The 20,897-nt window shown below is 36.2% G+C and overlaps 1 protein-coding gene across 5 annotated transcripts in view; it reads right to left on the reverse strand.

The window, feature by feature from the left end:
- Window positions 1-20,897, reverse strand: part of ARHGAP24 (Rho GTPase activating protein 24) — a 517,340-nt gene that overhangs the window by 40,331 nt on the left and 456,112 nt on the right. For all 5 annotated transcript variants that reach the window (XM_007074728.3, XM_007074727.3, XM_007074729.3 and 2 more), the window contains one exon: window positions 12,758-12,965. In XM_007074728.3, coding sequence (XP_007074790.1) covers window positions 12,758-12,965 — 208 coding nt within the window. The remainder of the gene's footprint in view (window positions 1-12,757; window positions 12,966-20,897) is intronic.

Genomic DNA, 20,897 nt, shown 5'->3' on the forward strand with positions numbered 1-20,897 from the left:
AACCAGTTGACCACCTACACATTCAGGGCTTGCCTTGGGCAAACTCCTGGGAGACAGTTTTTGCTTTTCCAACTCCACATGCCCTGAAGCTACCACTTGGTTTCTTCACTTTCCTCCATCAAACTCTACCTGTGGAGCCTTTATTCACACTGTGATACAAAGGCTCTATAACTGTTTAGTTTGCTACTGAACTCCCCAGTGTTTGATTTTTCACATGGATCAAAGGATAAAGGTCCAGGAAAGTTCTTTTTAGGTTGTTCTAAAATTTCAGACCCATTTCAGGAGGTAGGAAATAATATATTTTACACATTAATTGTACACCTCAGAAAATAAAATATCCTTCACAGTATATTAAGACCTGCCCTGCTGAGTCAGAAGTAACATGTTGCTTTCAATAATGCCATGAGGATGATTTTTTTTTTCATTTCATGTATGAGAAAACTGAGGCACATCACTTCAAATGAGCACTTCTGACCCCACATTATGACACCCTATAGCCTGGCTAGTATTACCCAAGTTATGAGTTGAGAACCTTGCATATAATAATTACTTGGGGATTTGTTTGAAATTCAGATTCCTACACATCCTCCACCCTTTTAAATAGCAGTGAGAGCCAATGGGATCTGAGTATCAGAAGCTTGTGACACCTCTTTGGGTCATTCTTATGCAAATGAATGTTTGAGAATCTCTAGGGACTATAATGTTCCCCTCCTTTCAAGTACACTTTTTATAACTCAGGTCAGTAATGCTCAAAGCTGTATTGCTACTCAGATGATAAAAATTAAAATATGTCTGGTTTCTCTGTCTTCTACATTTTAGACTTAAAAACATTTTTTTTATTTCTACAGACTTGCAGTTTGTTTAGTGATCTTAATTCAGTCGCCAAAACAAATACAAAAATAAACAAAATGGTAGAAGAGGAGTAAAAGGATTGAGGGCAAAATGAACAGAGTATGTGGGAAGGTGTCTGGGGTACCTTGGACAGTAGTTATCTTACGGGATTCTTGAACAGAATGTGTAAAGTCATTGACTTCTACAAACTTCTGTCCTTGCTCTTGAACACTGTGTGGTAAGTGCATAGTTTTTTTGTTGCTGAACAATTAATGTTCTTTTGGTGACGCCCACATGGTCATTCTTAACCTTATCTTCCCAGCTATTCCAAAATGCATCTTCTTTAACAGCTGATGCCACCTGGAGAGCTTTGGAAAGAACATTCCGCTTCTAATCTGATTTTACACATTCTATATTTCATTTTTATCCCCTCAAAGTGAGAAGTTTAATATAAGATATTATACTTTAATTTGTTTTCATTTCTGAATAGAAATAATAGAGAAAAGAATGGTTAGGAACTATGATATCTGTTGTTTTTTTACAGGTGACATAAATTGATAAAATACAAATTCTTTTAGGTCAATGAAAAAGTCCTTTCTCACAAAATTCAGTTTGGTCAAGGAGTCTGTGGGAACATGCCATCTAACTGTAGAAACAAAAAGCCATGCATAGATAAAAGTCTTAAACTTGAACCTCAGAACTTGAAAAATATCATGAGATAATTAAAGAGCAGAAAGTGCCTGGTTTAATAAAAGCTGGTGCATGTGCCTGCAACATCTCTAAATTCAAATAATGTATGTTCCAAATTTCTTTTTCTCAAGTAATCTTTTTTTTTCCTCCCATAGGACAACATATGAAAAGTCTTCTAAATGGATCCATAGCTTCAAAAACACAGGCTGATTTATGAATACAGATGGTTGTTAGCATTGGACTGATGTGTGCAAAACACTGAAAACAACAGGTAGAGTGAGACAAAGTAATGCACTGATATGATGAATTATTATACAGTCCTTGAAATCAGGTTTGTGAAAGCTACTTAGTGATATGAAAAGTTGTTCATGATATAACATTAACAAGAAAAGGCAAGACATAAAAGCCATGTGATTCTAATACTTTATATATATACATATCTGTATTTAGATATATCTGTATGTTTAAGTCTCTACATATTACATGTTTACACATTATATATTTCAAGAATTCTCTGGGTTATTTAATTTTGAAATATCCATCCTACCTTCTTATATTCTTCTATATTCTAAACTGTATACAAAATGTTATAATTTAAAATATGATGTTAATAATATTTAAATTAAAATTTAATAACACTTTATACTGTTATAATTTTTAAATGCTATTAAGAAAGTTCACTTTAAAGTCAAATTTTAGGGCTTAATATTGGAGCTTCAGTAATATTAGGTCTTAATATCAAAATTAAAGATTATGTTTGTAGAATGCCTGTCAGAATTTCTTTCCATATTTTAATACATATGGAGATTAAAGCTAAATCTTGTTGACTCTTTAGTGAAGTATAAGCATTATGAGAATACACAGGGGAATATATTTACTCATTCTCACTCTTTTCATGTATTTCACAATGAAAAATTTCTGTACTTTGCTTTATATCCTACTATCTATTGAAAACATTATACACAATCTGTGTTTTTAAACTTACATCATTTTAAAATCATTTTAATAGTGAGCATTGGTGAAACTAACTTGAACTAGCAAATGTTCCAAAGCAGTCTGTCTTCACATTTGAAAAACTGAAACATGAGCTAGCTAGGACTTAGCCATGAGAAATTTCAAATTCAGACAATTTATTGAAAAAGCAGATAGGGTAGAATACTCTACTTGGACATGTTCTGAAAATAATCTTACTCTCCTTGGGAAATTATGGATTATTTATTCCTCTACCAGTGGAGTTGATAATTACATTTTACTACACATATGTACCTCTCTTCTTTATATTTCTGTGTTTATGGATCTGGAAGTTCTTTTTTTTTTTTTTTTTTTTATCAGCAGAATCTAGTAATTCACAGTTGTGCCTCCCTATGACTGCAGGACTCGAGCTTGACAATTTATTTATCAAAACAAGGATATTTAGACTGCCAGAGTGTGATATTGTGATGAAAAAGAGAAATATACATATATACATTTTTCCTGGTTCTTGGCCAGAACTCCTAAAACCTTTGCAATTCCCTAATGGTACAAAGTAATAGAAACATCTTTTGTTATAATATTTGGTTTTTATCCCTAATTCCTGAAGTAGTTCTATCGAAGAAGATGAAAGAAAAGTCTTCCTTATTCATAAGTAGCCTTTTTCGGGCCACTGGGGTGGCTCAGTCCATTGAGTGTCTGACTCTTGATTTCAGCTCAGATCATGATCTCACAGTTCGAGTCCTGCATGGGGCTCACTGCTGTCAGCACACAGCCAGCTTCAGATCCTCTGTCCCTCTCTTTTTCTGCTCCTCCTCCATGTATGCTCTCTCTCAAAAATAAATATTAAAAAAATAAAATAACAAGGTCCTTTCAACCACACTGGAGTTTATGTTAATGAGGTCACTTTTGGGAAGCCCCTAAGACAGGTAGGGCTGGTTGCCAGAGGAAGCAACCTTGTAATTAGGGTGTTGGAACTTTCACTCCTCAATCTCTGGGGAGGAAGAGGGAACTAGACATTCAGTTCAATCCCCAATGGCCAAAGATTTAATCAGTCATGACTATGCAATGAAACCTCCCTAAAAATTTCCTAACTAAGAGGTTCGGAAAGCTTGTGGGCTAAGTGAACACATCCTTGTGCTGGGAGGGGGGCAGCATGCCTGACAAAGCCATGGAAACTCTGCACCCTTTACCATACTGCCCTATGCATCTGTTTCTAAACAGATCTATTCCATCTGGCTGTTCCTAAATTGTATCCTTTTAAAATAAACTGGTAATCCAGTAAATAAACTGTTACCCTGAGTTGTGCGAGCTCTTCTAGCAAATTATGAAGTCCAAGGAGTCTCCAGTTTAGAGCTGGTTGATTAGAAGTACAGGTGCCAACCTGGCACTTGTGATCGGCATTTGAAATGGGAGTGGGGAGAGGGCAGCCTTGTGAAACTGAGCCCTTAACCTGTGGAGTCTGCAATAACTGGACAGTTAATATCAGAACTTAATTAAATTGTAGGACAACCTGTGGGTGTTCACCAAGAATTAGAGAATTTCTTGCTGTGGAAAGCCTATACATTTGGTGTCAGAGTGCTCTGTAAGTAGAGTAAAAATAAATAAATAAATAAAAATTTAAAAAATCCCTTGTTTTCCTTTATAGAGTGGGCATTTTTTAACATGTAAAGAAAATTATTCCATTTACTTGTTAAAAATATTTCAATGGATTTCCATTTCACTTGAAAAACAAATTAAATTCCTTCTCATAATCTATTGGACTACAAAGATCCATCTCTTCCAGCTCATCTCCAAAAACTGTACTTGTCACTCACTGTACTCTAGCCACAATATCCTTCTTTATGGTCTAAGCTAAGCTATGCTCATCTCAAGGTCTTTGTACTTGACATTCTATCTACAGTGTGCCTCTACCATATCTCAGATATGGCAAACTTCTTTTTTTTTAATATGAAATTTATTGTCAAATTGGTTTCCATACAACACCCAGTGCTCATCCCAACAGGTGCCCTCCTCAGTGAGACATGGCAAACTTCATTCAAGTTAAACCTAAAAGTTATATTCCCAGGAAGGAGACGTGTGTTTCCACCACTTCACTCAACATACTAGCAGCTCAACTTTAACATTCTTTGAAATTATTTACATATTGACCGCTTACTGTTCATCTCCCCACCACTAGTGATACAAACCCAGAAGAGAATTGACTTTGTCTTTTTTACATAGAACAGGGTCTAAGACATACTAAACTCTCCAAAATTATTTGTTGAATGAATGAATGAGATGGACTGTCAGATTGACAAAGGTAACTGTCAATAATTTGTCTCATCCCTATAACATTCATGTAACTCCTTCAATCAAGAAGTAGAACCAATTTTCAATCTTTTTTGATCTGAACTGGCCTTATGATTTACTTTTGACCAGTAGTATTCAGTGGATGTGACATCGTGCCAGTTCTGGGCCTCACCCTTCAAGGGCCCTGATAGCTTCCACTCTTATTGTCTTTTAGTCCTGGGCTACTGTGTAAAATGTTCTAATAATTGGTTAAAGAGAGAAACTCTGTAGGATGCATGACTGCAAAGAGAAAGAGAAGCTCAACTCACCATCAGCCATTTTAGCCAGCCCAACCTAGACACCACATTTGGATACTGCACCTACAGGAGGTCATGGCAACTGTTACCGTGCCTCTGCCAACACTCCCCACATGAAAAATCTGAAAGGTTGCTACTGTTTTAAACCAAAAAGTTGGGACTGGTTTGCTATACCTGAAACAGTCACTGGATCCAGAAATTGGGTGCAGCTGCAACAAAACTCTAATTGTATGGCGTTGGCTTTGCCCAGGCAGTGTCTGGACAGTTGCAAGGGGACTATTAGATGATTGGAACTTGAAATGAGAAAATTGCTCTTAGAAGCTAAAGAAAAATAAAAGCTTATTAAGCAGTGGTGGAAAAATTTGTAAGACATGGAATATAGAAAATATAGAAAATGTTCCTGATGAAGCTAATTAGAAACTGTTGAACTCTGAAGGAGAATTTGAAGAAACTATAGTGGCCCTGGGATAGTGTCTCCAGCTGGTAAAATAGTATTAAAGTAAGAAACAGCCACAGAGCAAAGGTAAAATCCAGAGTGCTGCCATAATAACATGACCTGAAGGTAAAGACCCACTGATGGTGTGAATGTAAGACTCCTGGTTAGAACTTCTCTGAAAGACTTAGGGTAGCACCTTACAGATTCTCTCACCAATACAAAAGGATTTAGAAAGAATCTTAAGATTGTTCCATAGCACTCTGACTCACAGACCCAATATGGCAGGACCTAACACAAATGCACTTATGGGTGTGACTTTGTTTCAGTGAGAAGATTATAATTGGACACTTCCAAGGTTTTTAAAGGAACTATGGCAACTTGGAATAAAAGGGACAGTATCAGTTCAAAATGAAAAGAGGCTTTGAGACCCCAACTTTTTATGGGCAGGAAGCAGGCTAAGAAACCACTTAATTAGAAAAATGAGCCATTTCTTGTTGGGGTTGGGGTGAAGAAAAAAAATAAAAGAAGTCTCATGGAGCAGAACCAGGGGTCTAGAGGGCAGACCAAAGAATAGAGAGGAGCCGAATGTTAGAGAACCAAACCCTAACCGAGGCCCATTTCCCACCCCCCAGAGGAGGGGCCCTGACAACATGTGTCCAGCAGGATTTCAGAACTGCTATGGATGAGAATCTGCTCACAGTCCTCACAGAGTAAACAGATACCATATATGCTATTAAAAATGAGAAAACTAGGGGTGCCTCGGTGGCTCAGTCGGTTGAGCGTCCAACTTTGGCTCAGGTGATGATCTTGCGGTTTGTGAGTCTGAGCCCTGCATTGGGCTCTGTACTGATGGCTCGGAGCCTTGAGCCTGCTTAGGATTCTGTGTTTCCCTCTCTCTCTCTGGCCCTACCCTGCTTGTGCTCTGTCTCTTTCTGTCTCTCAAAAACAAATAAACATTTAAAAAGTATTTAAAAAATGGAAAAAAAACCTAGATTATATGAAACAACTGTTTTTTAAGATACTGGACAATCGTACAAAAATGTGACCCTTGAGAGTACGGAATCAAATGAGGTAAGTGTTACAATTACTCCAGCCTTGCACATTGTCATTTACCAGAGCCTGGGACAGGGATGGGAACCCTAAATAGAAAACAGCAGTCTCACTGAGCTAAGAAGACAGAGAATACAGTTTGGAGGGCTTGAAGCAGCTGGCATTTGTGATGTAGACTACTAGAGAGGAGGGAGCTTTGCACAAAATGACTTCTTGAAATCTACATACAGGTCTTCTGTCTTCATCTGAATACCAACATGAGCCTGCAGAAAGTAACACGCTATAGGGCTAAACACAGAAAAACTACCAGGGAAAGAACAACTATCAAGGATAACAGAGTGTAAGGGAAAAATTTTTAAAAAGAGAGAAAATCAATGACACTAAAACTGGTTCTTTTTAAGGTTTAACGAAATTGATAACATCTGGATAGACTGAATAAGAGAAAAAGATGTAACAAATTGCTAATATCAGAAGAAAAAGAGAACACTTTACTAAAAAAGCCTACAGACATTATTAAAAGAGGAATATTATAAACAGCTTCATGACAATAAATTTGAAAAGTTATATGGAATGGGGAAATGTCATGAAAGAGACAAATCACCAAAACTGGCACAAGAATTAGAAAAGCCATCTCTCGGGGCGCCTGGTTGGCTCAGTCGGTTAAGTGTCCGACTTCGGCTCAGGTCACCATCTCGCGGTATGTGGGTTCGAGCCCCACGTCGGGCGGGCTCTGTGCTGACTGTTCAGAGCCTGGAGCCTGTTTCAGATTCTGTGTCTCCCTCTCTCTCTGACCCTCCCCTGTTCATGCTCTGTCTCTCTCTGTCTCAAAAATAAATAAATGTTAAAAAAAAAAATTAGGGGTGCCTGGGTGGCGCAGTCGGTTAAGCGTCCGACTTCAGCCAGGTCACGATCTCGCGGTCCGTGAGTTCGAGCCCCGCGTCAGGCTCTGGGCAGATGGCTCAGAGCCTGGAGCCTGTTTCCGATTCTGTGTCTCCCTCTCTCTCTGCCCCTCCCCCGTTCATGCTCTGTCTCTCTCTGTCCCAAAAATAAATAAAAAACGTTGAAAAAAAAATTAAAAAAAAAATTAAAAAAAAAAAAAAGAAAAGCCATCTCTCTCTCTCTTCCTTTTTTTTTTTTCTTTTTTACATTTCCTTATCTTTAAGAGACAGAGTGAGACAGTGCACGAGTGGGGGGAGGGGCAGAGAGAGAAAGAGACACAGAATCTAAAGCAGGCTCCAGGCTCTGAGCTGTCAGCCGAGTCTGACGTGGGGCTGGAACCCACAAGCTGTGAGATCATTACCTGAACTGAAGTCGGGGGCTCAACTGACTGAGCCACCCAGGTGCCCCCATGTCTTTTTTTAAAAATTTTTTTTAATGTTTATTTATTTTTGAGAGGCAGAGCGTGGGGGGGGGGCGGGAGGGGAGGAGGGGAGGGGGGGAGGGGCAGAGAGAGAGAGATGAAATCTGAATCAGGCTCTAGGCTTTGAGCTGTCAGCACAAAGCCTGACAGGGGCCTCGAACTTACAAACTGTGACATCATGACCTGAGCCAAAGTTGGACGCTTAATCCACTGAGCCATCCAGTCACCCCAAGAAAAGCCATCTCTAAAAACTTCCCCACAAAGACAACGTCAGGACTAGATGATATCACTGGTAAATTTTACCAAATATTTATGGGGGGAATAATACAAAGTACAAATACTCTTTCAGAAAATAGAGGTGGGGGGACACTTTCCAACTAATATGGGGACCAGAATTTCTCTGATAACAAAACTAGTCAAAGATACTATAAGAAATCTACAGGTCAATACCCTTGATGAATATAGGTCCTCAATCCTTAACAAATTATTTGCAAGTCAGATACAGCGATATATAAAAAGGGTAATGCATCATAACCAAATGTGGCTTATCCTAGCAATGTAAAGTTGGTTTAACATTCAAAAATAGATTAATGTAATTCAGGACATTAACATAACAAAAGGGAAGAATCAGATAATTTCTGTAATAAATGGATTTTATAAAATATGATCCTCATTTGTTATTAAAATTGTAGGCAAAGTAGAAATAAAAGGACATTTTCTAACTTCATAAAGGTCATCAGGAAAAAACCTATAGCTACCATCACACATAGTAGTGAAAGACTGAAAACTTTCGTCTACATATAAAGAGTATGTATACCTACTATTATGGTAGATGAATTCTTAGCAAGTACAAGCAGGTGAGAAAAAGAAATACAAGGCCTACATATTGCAAAGGAAGAAATAAAACTCTCATTATGTACAGTTAATAAGATTATGTATGTAGAAAATCCTAAGTGATCTATAAAAATCCTGCTAGCACTAAAAAATGAACTTGCCAAGTTGGTAGGACAAAAATCTGTACATAAAAAAATCAATTGTATTTGGATAGTCTAGCAGTGAGCAATTATAAAATTAAATATTAAAAAACAATACTATTTACAGGAGCATCTATAAATAGCAAATACTTGAGGATAAATTTAACAAAATGGAACAAGATCTTACATCAAAAAATACAAAATGTTGCTGATATACAAAAAGTCCTAATGAAATGGAGAGATGGGCCACTTTTATGGATTAGAAGATTTCATAGTTTTAAGATGTCAATTTTCTCCAGTTGATTTCTGGATTCAATAAAATTTCAGTCAAAATCCTAACATACTTTTTTTTGTAGACATTGACAAGCATATGCTAAATTGCTTTATCTTTTTTAAAAGAAGATGTAAATGACCTAGAATAGGCAAAACAAATTTGAAAAAGAACAAAATTAGGGGATTTGCTCCACTTGATTTCAAGATTTTTTTATTTTTTAATCTTTATTCTTGAGAGAGAGTGAGAGAGAGAGAGAGAGAGCACTGGCAGGGGAGAGGCTGAGAAAGAGGGAGACATAGAATCCCAAGCAGGCTCCAGGCTCCGAGCTGTCATTACAGAGCCCAATGAGGGGCTCAAACTCACCAACCATGAGATCATGACCTGAGCCAAAGTCAGACGCTTAATGGACTGAGCCACCCAGGTATCCCTCAAGACTTTAAAGCTATAGTGATTTTCTCTTAAAATAGCCTCCTACAATCCTTCCTTCTCTGTATGTGCTTACCCCTCTTTCCATCAAGTGGTGTTTATTTTCCCTCTCCTCGAATGTAGGCTGGCCTGTTTTGTGACTTGCTTTGACCAAGAGACTACACCAGAAGTCACACTGTGTCATATGGACCCAGCCCTTGTGAGGCTTACAAACTGCCATTTTTATTTTCTTGGAACCCTGAGGTATCATGTCAATAGGTCTGACTAATCGGCCAGAGGTAAAGGCCATACATATAAGGAGCAGCTCTAATAATAGATGTGAGATTTACAGAGATAGAGGGAGAGAGAAAGGCCCAAGCAGACTTCAGCCATGTTAGCCATGTCAGACAAGGCTCTGCACATCTGAGTAGAACCATCTTGTATCCTTCAGACCTAACTGATCTCCATGAATCAACATCATGTACAGGAGAAATGAGCACATCCTGGCCAACTCCTGCCCAAAGTACAGAACCATGAGCAATAACCAGTTGTTATTACTTATGTCACAAAGTTTGGGGGTAGTTTGTTATACAAGTGTAGAAACTGGAAACACTGAATCACTGAGCAAATGAATGACACTCTCCTTTTCCTCCTAGGATGCTAGCAACATTACCGTATTGTGCTAACATTGAAATACTCTATGCAATTCTCTTCTATAGCTTTTCTAGTTGACAGGTAGCTTCCATAATTACTCTTTAGAAGTTAATAGTTAAGGACATTTTTATGCAGTATAATATCAACAGGTAATTAAAAGATCATTCAGGTTAAATTTCTGATTGTAAAACGGTGTTTACTGGAATCACAATATTAAAAAAAAATTCATTATCCCACAAAATCAGTGTTCATCTTTTGTTACATTTTCATCAGTCTGTTTATGCATTAGTGCATTTTATACAAAAAATACTTTTTATAAGTGAGATAATATTTTGCATAAAGATTGCACAATATTTCACTGTCAGCTCAGCTATTAAGAACCTGATTTAGAGATAATTGCTCACAGAGCATACCTTTTCTTACAGGTATCCTAAAATTTATAAAATACCCTTCCATTCTTTCTTATTAGTGAGAATCTTGTTATAAGAACCAAAAGCATAAATGCCTATAGCAAAATAATTTTTAGTAGATATACTTTTCTATAATGCCATCTGTGTTTTTTGGCCATATATAAGAAAAAGCCATTGAAATTTATCAATGTCACATGAAGTTTATGGTAAAAGGTTTTATTTATCCCATTATATGATATTTTATTATGAGGATCCCACTGACAAATTTCTTTTAATTTTGAAGCTAAAAAATTACATTTCTTCTAGATAAACCATTGTGTATATCCTGTGAATAGACTTGAATTTGCAACTATTATTTAGTGTTGTTTTTCAAAGTATAGAATAAGACATTGGGCACCCCTGCCAAAAGTATATCTGTATTCTTGAAATTTGTTCTCTGATTCTGGTTTTGAATTCATTTATTTGTCTCCACATTTAATTTTTATCTCTCAGAGATAATTTATGAATGTCTATAAACTGTAATACTTCTGTAAACAGGTAGGATTTTAATCAATTAATTGATCCTGTCTTATTTTTCCATTTATCATTTCCACTTATTATTTTATAATTAGCATTTTTCTAAAACTTTCATAATTGTATAACATTTTGTTATATTAATGCAGTATTATTTAATTGACCATACTCTACTTCTGGAGATAATAGATTGGTGTTCATTTTTTACTATTATAAAAATTGTAATAAGAAACTTTATACGTGTTTTTGTCCACAGATCTGATTTTTTTCTAAGACTAGAATATCTTGCTAAAACGGTCTTGAAATATATCATCAAATTTCTTTAGAAAGACTACAACAATTTGCTCTCTCGCCATCAGAGTGCCTACCTTAACATACCTTGCCAGTACTGAGTATTATCACTGTTCAAGATTTTGTTAATGTGATTAGTGGGAGGACATTAAATGATTTAATGTGCATTTCTTGGATTATTAGCAAAAGCCCATATTTCCAATAATGCTTCCTTTGTCTCATATCATGTATTCAAGTGTCTTCTTGTCTACCTGTTCTGTAGATCTGGCTCTATCCATGTGCTAATTCTATGATTTCAAAGAAATAATAGTATCCAATTGTCAGTTTTCAAATAATATGACTGTTCTTATCCACAAAGTCTAATACTGAGAACCTCCCCTGAGGAAATTATCAAAATATAGAAAATACTAATGTGAATGTATACCCCCTACAATACTATTTATAATATAAATATAAGTGATATAAGTGATAAAAGTGATCGTATAAATATCCAAATTGTTGAAATAATTATGAATAATATACATGTAGAATGAAATATCAGATGTGAAAAATTATGCTTATAGAGGTTGCCAATCATCAAACATTAAGTTAAACTATACTAGAATGTTGGGGATATTTCAAATATTAATATGAAAAATATCAGCTATACTATACTACATTAATAATATTAGGAGAAAAAATATTATTTTCTACTAAATTAAAAAAAGTGAAGAGAAGGAGGTAATTTATAAAATATTACCATAAGTGTTTAATTCTTAGAGGAGTTATGGATGCTTTATATTTTCTTTTCTGGAACTTCCATTATTTCCTGAATTTCATCATGCTATATGCTTCTTGTTTCCTTATAAATCTATTCTAGATTAAGCTGGAGCTATATATTTAAAAATATGATGCTTTCATTATGATTAAAAACAGTTATTGTAACTACATTGCCAATATCCCGATCTCTGCTTATTAATACTTTTAATATCTCTTAGCTGAAAGAATTAGGAAGACACTGAACAGGAAAGACTCCTATTTTAAAAATTCACTTTTCTGATGCAAAAGCTTAATAGAGTGTTAATTTAGTTCCAAAGGAAAAGAATAAATAATGTTTTAAGGGGGACAAAAAGTATGGAAGAGAAAGACATCTAAAGTGTCAAATTTTTGACTCTGTAAATTAATAAAAACAATCGACCCTTGTGTGGCTATAAAATCCATATTCTAAACTATTACAACATCCATTAAGGTTATATCCTCTCAGCTCACTGCATCTCTTCTGTTCGGTTTGGATTTCTCAGTGAAGGATGATTAGGAAAATCTTGAAAGCTACCTGTCAAATGATGGCTTCTCTCCACAGTCAAAGGCATCCTGGAGCTCCTTAACGAGGTTAGCCTGGCCTGGCAGTCGGAACAGACCCTCTTCCTTCAGCCCCCTTTGTCGGATAAAGTCCACACACTGCTCCACCAACATTGGAGCCAGACGGTTCCCATATCTCTTCTCATAACGGACAGTGTCTTCAAGTTTCTGTCCAAAAATGCCTGGAGGAATAAAGATTACAGTGAATGTGAAGAATCATTTCATTTTGTTACCTGAAAACAAAAAAACAAAACACAAAACACAAAAAAAAAACCCAAAAAACAAAAAACCCTCAATGTTAAGGAAAAACAAAGATTGAAATGCTGGCAAGCATGTAACAATTGGTACTTCACATTTTTACAGAATCAAATCCACTATATACAATTCTCCAAATGGAAAGGATTTGTCATATGCTGTTCTTTCCCCCTATATTCCATATTTAATCCCCAAACCAAATAGAAATATAAAGTTGGAGATATCCCCTTGGATGTAAGAAACACTGCAATAAATATAACTTTAGTTTTGGGTTTTCTTTTCTTTTTCTTCTATTTTGGAAAAGGAATTGTATTGAAAAACAGAAATATTCTGCAGAGAATAGTCAAATTCTACTGTTGTTACAGTTGTAACTTTACATCCAATTTTCCTTTAATTTAAATATTATTCATTTCTTTGTTCACCTTTTGTTTTCAATCAAGTGATGATGCCACGATTATAATCAAGTTGATAAAACCAGGAAAAAATGCCCAGAATTTTCATCCACATAAAATATTTCAGGCATTGTTTGCCTTTTAAAACCTTAAACTGTTAATTTATTTGAAAGGGAAAAATCTAAACTATGAAGCAGTGCATACCAGAAGTGAGGAGGTGGGATCATGGTGGTTTACCCTAACAGATAGGAAGGAATATTTCATCACACATTGTCTAGAACTGCCAACACATGGTGGTAATAAAAAGCAGGCCAATTTTGATCAATTTTATTACTGATTTTAAAATAACCACAAGGGAGGAATTCTTTGCTGCATGCATTTGGAGCTGAACATCCATGATTTACCCTTGCTACCCCACTGATTAAGAAACAATTCCTCTAGCTATTTGTAGTTGGTGTGATCACTTCAGGATTAAGTCATGGAGTTGGAGCGCTGTTCGTGCAGGCCCTCAGGGCCCACAGTCCCAATGGAGTCACTGTTGTGTGTTCCAAGGCATCTGGAAGTGGTGTTCCTACTGATGACGAACAGGTGACTGGGCTGGAAATGGGAGGCCATGATGGTTGCATGGAGGGGACTGGACCCATAAAATATACTAGCCCCAAAGACCGTGTTGGGCACCAAGGAAGACCCTAATATTGTTCCTTCTGTCACCAATAAGCAAATAGTGGGCTGTATGTGCGAAGAGGACAACAGTGCTATCATCTGGGTCAAGTTGCACAAAGATGAGACCCAGTGATGCCCTAGCTGTGGACTCCATTATAAGCTGGTGTTCTACCAGTTAGCCCACTGAGCCTTTCTTTACACTAATTTACTCAAAATGTGCTGTAAACTTTTCTTCTTTCCAAAAAAGAATGACATTGTATTGGTTCTTCTCAAAAGAGAAAGGGAGGGAAAGAGAAAGAGAAAGAGAAAGAGAAAGAGAAAGAGAAAAAAAGAAAGAGAGAAAGAGAAAGAGAAAGAGAAAGAAAAACAATGCCTGTAAAATATATTAATATAAGGTGGTAGCTTGGCAAAAATGATCAACCTATGAAAAAAAAATGTAGGAAAAGCCAAAGCAAATGTCACTCCAATGTTCCCAGATGGGATGAATATCACTAAATAGTTTTAATGGTCTAATGATTTCATAAAAGGGAAAGAAAAATTAGTGTTGCATGTTGAAATTATGTGAGACTCCAGAATACTTGGAATTATTTTGAAAACATTAGGTTAAGAATTTGACAATAGAACACATGTTTTACCTCCCTATCTGTAAAATAATTTATGTATGGATTCAGCAGTGCAAAACCATCACATGCCAAGCAATAAACACTGCTACCGAAGAGAATATTTTCAGCCCTGCTAGAAACAATAACACAACAACAAACCAAACTATTCAACACCTGATATCAGATCTAGCATTAATGGAATTAATTTCCTTTTAGGAAAAAAGGTTGACTGAACTAATATTAAAATTCAAATACATTGAAAGCAAAATTAGAAAATGGCATCTTCTAAGGGCAGGAAAATTAATGTAGGTAACGGTTCTATCTAGTCGACCGCGGGCTTTCGAACAAGCAGCTTCTCAATGCTGTGTCAAACATTGTTTGATAACTCAACAGACATTCATACCCCCACTTTCTCTTGTCATTTCCCTTTTAGGGGATGGAAAATTAAATGCCTCTCCCACTTTTTAAGAAGGCTTCTAGAGTCTCTAGGAAGGCTTTGTTGTTTTTATTTTTGTTGTTGTTGCTGCTGTTGTTTGATGAAAGAGGAAGACAGCTGGAATTGCCAATCACTCCTTTTTCCTATCATGAGCTTGGACATGCTCTTTACTAATCTAAGAGTCATCTTTTGATCATTAGATAATCATTCATGAGGGAAAGGTTGAAAGATTCAGAGACAAGAGGGATGAAATCATTGAACCACTGACCCAATAACAGAAGCATCTTCTTTATGATTTTTTTAATGTGAGAAAAATGCATGTTTAATCACTGTTAGCTGAGTTTTCTGTTACTTACATCATTGTGAATTCTAGCTCATGAAGTGATAATAATGATTTTGAAGGTATTTTAGCATTTTAGTAACAAAGTTTGAAGACTGGCTATGAGATTGGTTATGAACGGAGAATACTGACTCTTTTTCTGTGGAGTTCTTTGATGCTTATTTGGCTGGGAAGTTTGGATTTTATTCTGCCAAAATTCAGAAAATAGCCTTTTAAAGGCACTAAAAGTTCAGTTTTAAAAATAACAATGTTGACATCTGGGAATACATCTTATGCATCTGTAGTTTTTCACTCATTGTTTAAATTGATAAATATATTATCTAAAGTTTCTCTCTAAATCCAGCAGAAAATCTACTAAAGATGTTACAATTCAACATCTATGTGTGCTACAAATGAGAACCAAACTTCCAATATTTTGTTTCATACAGTAATAAAAAACAGTCAACACTCTCTTCTTAAAATTTTCAGGATTTATTTTTCCCCTAACAACTTAGGAACGAGATAAAGCAGTAAGCTTTGCTTTATAGCTATTCTCTCTTTCTCTCTCTTTCTTCCTTCCTTCTTTCTTTCTTTCTTTCTCTCTCTCTCTTTGTTTCCTTCCTTCTTTCCTTCCTTCCTTCCTTCCTCCTTTCCGTTTCCTTCCTTCCTTCCTTCCTTCCTTCCTTCCTTCCTTCCTTCCTTTCCTTCTGTTCTTTTTCTCTTTCTCCCTCCCTTTCCCTCTCTCTTTCTCTCTCTCTTTTTTTTTATACATACAGCCTTGCATTTGTGGTAAGCATATACTTAAGAAGTATAGCAAGAAACTTAATGCCAAAAGCCCTAACATCTTTCCATTTATTTAGTGCTTATTACATACTAAGTCTTTGACATATATTCTCTTATTTTAATAATAAATATGTAAGGTAACTATTTTATACATGAGGAAATTGGGGATTAAACAAATAGCCCAAGGTTAGTTACACAACACCAAGTGTCAGAATGAAAGTCCATATTCAGATTTATTCAGCTTTAAACCTTCGCTCATTCCCAAATACTAGTCTTCTTCCTCTTTATTTAATCACAATTATCATATGTCTTCATTTTCTAGTAATTTAAAATATTAGTAAATTCTAAAAATGAATAAAATAGAGTACCTTTTGTGTGCCATAGAGAGTTCTAACAGCTAAGATGTACTTATGTATTCCAGGCATGGGTACAAGTGGTTTACCAGTATTTCTCTCATTTAAAAAGCTCACAGCACTCTGAGGTGGGCACCACTATTTTACCAAGGAAAGGACTGAAGCACAGAAAGGTTAAGTAATTTGCTGAATGTTACATAGCTAGTAAAAAATTATGGAACCAAGATTTCTTCAAGGCTGTTGGATTTCAGAGCCATTCTGTATCTATTACACAACACTGCACTGTGTGTATAATAGCTGAAAAATGAGTTATTGAGGAAAAATCTTGCTATTTACTAGCTTTCTGACCTAAATTTCTGTCATCACACGAGGAGGAGTGATTTCTGCTGAGAAAAATGCAAATTTTGAAGAAGGTCAGGAAAAAAAAATGGAGGGGAAAACTCTGAACATCTTGTGCGTTCTGTCCAAGGAAATTATTTCCTCTATGTAGAGATCTAAGACTATTTAGCAATATAATATGCAAAAGAGTTAAAGCATATAAATGATAGATACATATACTCAGAGATTTCTGTGGAAAAACAATCGTTTTCTGCTGTAAATCTGGTGTTGCAAAGAATTAGGAAATGGTTATAATAGACATATGCTTCCCATTTTGTGGCATTGAAAATAGAATGTCCCAAACATCTGTCTTACAATGGTAGATGTAAATCAATGTTGTCTATGAGCATGTTGTTTTGTGTGGAAAGTTAGAGAACATTTTTTAAGCTGTTTTGTTTAAGACTTTTAGTGAAGAAACAGCGAAACTTCAAATTTTAAGATTAACAAGACAGCACAAATGTCACAAGACTATCTCCAACTAGCAGCACAGGGAAAAGGACACATTGACTAGTAGATGATTAACAGGAATATACCTTGTTTTTTGAGTCATGCAAACAGTTCTAGCTATGTTCATTTAAATTCCTAAGAAGGTTTTACAGTCCCTGACAAAACCATCCCTGGAATTTCTGGGTGATAAAGGTACATCATGTGTACTTCTCTTGGAAATACATTGATGGTGCCATGAAGGATCACCAAGGAGGTGACTTTTCACTGGACTGAGAAAGTAAATTACACAGGTGATTTTATTACACCTGTGAGAAGCTGTTCCAACTGGAGAGAGAAAGAGAGAGAGGAGAGGGAGAGAAAGAGAGACAGAGAGAGAGAGGGAGAGAGATATCTAAATCTCCTTCAGGATGTGTGAGGTTCCTCCTTTATGTGATATATATACTCTTTATCTAGAGGCAGCTTGTGAAGTTGCTGAGTGTGATAAGGTAAATATATTCAAATTCCACTCATCTTAAAAATGAATAAGCAAACACAAGGCCAAACCTTCTTGGACCTTCTGTATCTTGAAATAATTTATTATTTTTGCTCCTTGATTCCCAGTTAAGTTGTAACTCTGGCTCCATTTCGTCACTTTCTATCTTTTTGCCAACCTATTGCAATTTGGACTCTGACATTGTCATTCTACTAAAAGAGCTTTTTATATAGTCACCAACAACTTTCTAGTTGCCAAAGTACTGAAAGCCAGGTTTATTTTTTATATTACTTTATGCCTCACTTCCTTTAAAATGGTCAATGCCACTCTTCTCTTATTCTTCTCATGTGTTACATAACTCTTGCCTTCCAGAATACTCTTATCAATCTCCTTCTTGACTATGCTACTTGCTACACACTTATCATAAATCTATTTGTCCTCTGGGTTCTGTCCTCAGCCCTATTTTTCTCTATTTGACACAACTTCTTTGCTTGACATTTAATCTCACTGTCTACCAATTATTCCCAGATTTGTATCTCAATTTGGGCTGCTCTTGTGACCCTTAGCATTGGATTTCTAAGTGCCCATGAGATACCTCAACATGGGTATCTCAAAACATCCCCAAACTCAGAATTTCTTAAACAAAGTCACCTTTTCTTGAAAACCTGCTCTATTTCCTATAATCCTGATTTTGGTTATCAGTTCCAGTTATCCCCCCAAACATTTGAAGTTCCATCTGAGAGTCAACCTAGATTCCTCCTTCCTTCCTGATACCAATTGAATCACCACATGGGTCCCTTCCAAACTCACTGCCACTACTTTAGGCCAGATCTTTAATATTTCTTTTTTTTTTCAATATATTAAATTTATTGTCAAATTGGTTTCCACACAACACCCAGTGCTCATCCCAAAAGGTGCCCTCCTCAATACTCATCACCTACCCTCCTCTCCCTCCCACCCCCCATCACCCCTCAGTTTGTATTCAGTTTTTAACAGTCTCTTATGCTTTGGCTCTCTCCCACTCTAACCTCTTTTTTTTTCCTTCCCCTCCCCCATGGGTTTCTGTTAAGTTTCTCAGGATCCACATAAGAGTGAAAACATATGGTATCTGTCTTTCTCTGTATGGCTTATTTCACTTAGCATCACACTCTCCAGTTCCATCCATGTTGCTACAAAGGGCCATATTTCGTTCTTTCTCATTGCCATGTAGTACTCCATTGTGTATATAAACCACAATTTCTTTATTCATTCATCAGTTGATGGACATTTAGGTTCTTTCCATAATTTGGCTATTGTTGAGAGTGCTGCTATAAACATTGGGGTACAAGTGCCCCTATGCATCAGTACTCCTGTATCCCTTGGGTAAATTCCTAGTAATATTTCTTAATTGAGTTCGAAGAGCAGTGTACTCATTTCAGGCAAGTGCTGCCATGATGATCTTCATAACATTTAAATTGGATCATGACATTTCTTTGCTTTATGTCTTCCCTTGGTGCCCATTGGCCAACCAAACTCTTTTCCATGAAATACCAAGTCTCCACAATCTGAACTCTGCTTCTTTATCCACCATTCAATCAACAAATGTTTAGGTAGCACCCACTGTGTGACAGACACTGGCCGTATCCACCTTAATTTCTACTGCTTGCTCACGAACAACATGCTGGACTATTAGCTGTTTCCTAAATGCAATATAACTTATCATATCTTCAGGCATCCTTACGGAAGGTAGATTTTGCCATCATGAGTCAGCCTAGGGAAACTTATTCTGTAAACCTTTCTTTTTTCCCTTCCTTCTCCACTCTGAGTACAAAAAGACTCAATATTCTACCAAACATTCACTGGTTATTATAGATTTGGACCTCCTTGGATTACAAGTTTTCTATCCATGTAAGATTTTTTGATTACTTAGAAGGTATTGGCAACAGACTGAGGTAAACTTTGGCTGTCTTTGTTTCTCAGTTCTGGACTAAATTGAATGACTTTTATTTTGATTTGTTTATATATCATGGTTGAATGTTCACTTTTAAATGAAAATTGTTATAAACCTGCTGATACCAAGACTTATTCTGCAGCAGGATTGCAGTAAGCAGAAGGATAAGTAAAAGGAAATTCTCTATATGGCTTAATTATCTCTAGGAAGAAAAGGGTGGAAATCGGAAAAAATCACTGACAGCAGGGAATTTGAGTAATAACTGAAAAGTTGTTTAACTTCTGGCTTTTCATCAGCACACCACAACTTTCTTGTTTTGTTTTGTTTTCAGGATTTTATAGATATCAGTGCCACAGCCTGAGAATTACTGATGAATGTCATTTTACATTGGAATTATTCACTCATTTCCATCACTGAGCAAGTGTTTTGTTTTAATGCACACATTAATTTCACAGACATTTTTGGAGCCCTCCATCCTTACCCACTTTGGTATTAAGTTCCAGGGACATAAACAAGAGAGTTGTCTGTGTGTCTTAGTGCAGTCAGGCTGCTGTTACAGAACAGTCAGTAGCTTATACACTGTCTGAGTAGTTTTTACACAACCGAAACTTATTTCTCACAGTTCTGGAGGCTGGAAGTCTGAGATCAGACCAGTACAGTTGGGTTCTGGGGACAGCCCTCTTCTGGGTTGCAAACTATCCATTTCTGGTTGCATTCTCAAGTGACAGCATAGGAAGGAGCAAAAGAGCTCTCTGGAGCCCTTTTACCAAGCAAGGCACTGATCCTATTCATAAGAGTGCCACTCTCACAACCAAATTACTTCCTAATACCATTTGGTTTTCAACACAGGAATTTAGAGGGGACACACAACTCTGCCTACTCAACTCCAGAATCACTTGGTACATGCTCCATAAAATTTTGATATTATGAATTAATGAGCTAAGTCATTTATACACAATCAAAATAAAAGACATCCAATTTAGTCCAGAACTAGAAAACAAAGAGCCAAAGTTTACTTCAGTCTGTCGCCAACACTTTCTAAGTAACCAAAAAATCTTATATGGATAGTAAACTTGTAATCCAA

Source organism: Panthera tigris, chromosome B1 (assembly GCF_018350195.1).
Source record: "Panthera tigris isolate Pti1 chromosome B1, P.tigris_Pti1_mat1.1, whole genome shotgun sequence".
Classification (NCBI taxonomy): Eukaryota; Metazoa; Chordata; class Mammalia; order Carnivora; family Felidae; genus Panthera; species Panthera tigris.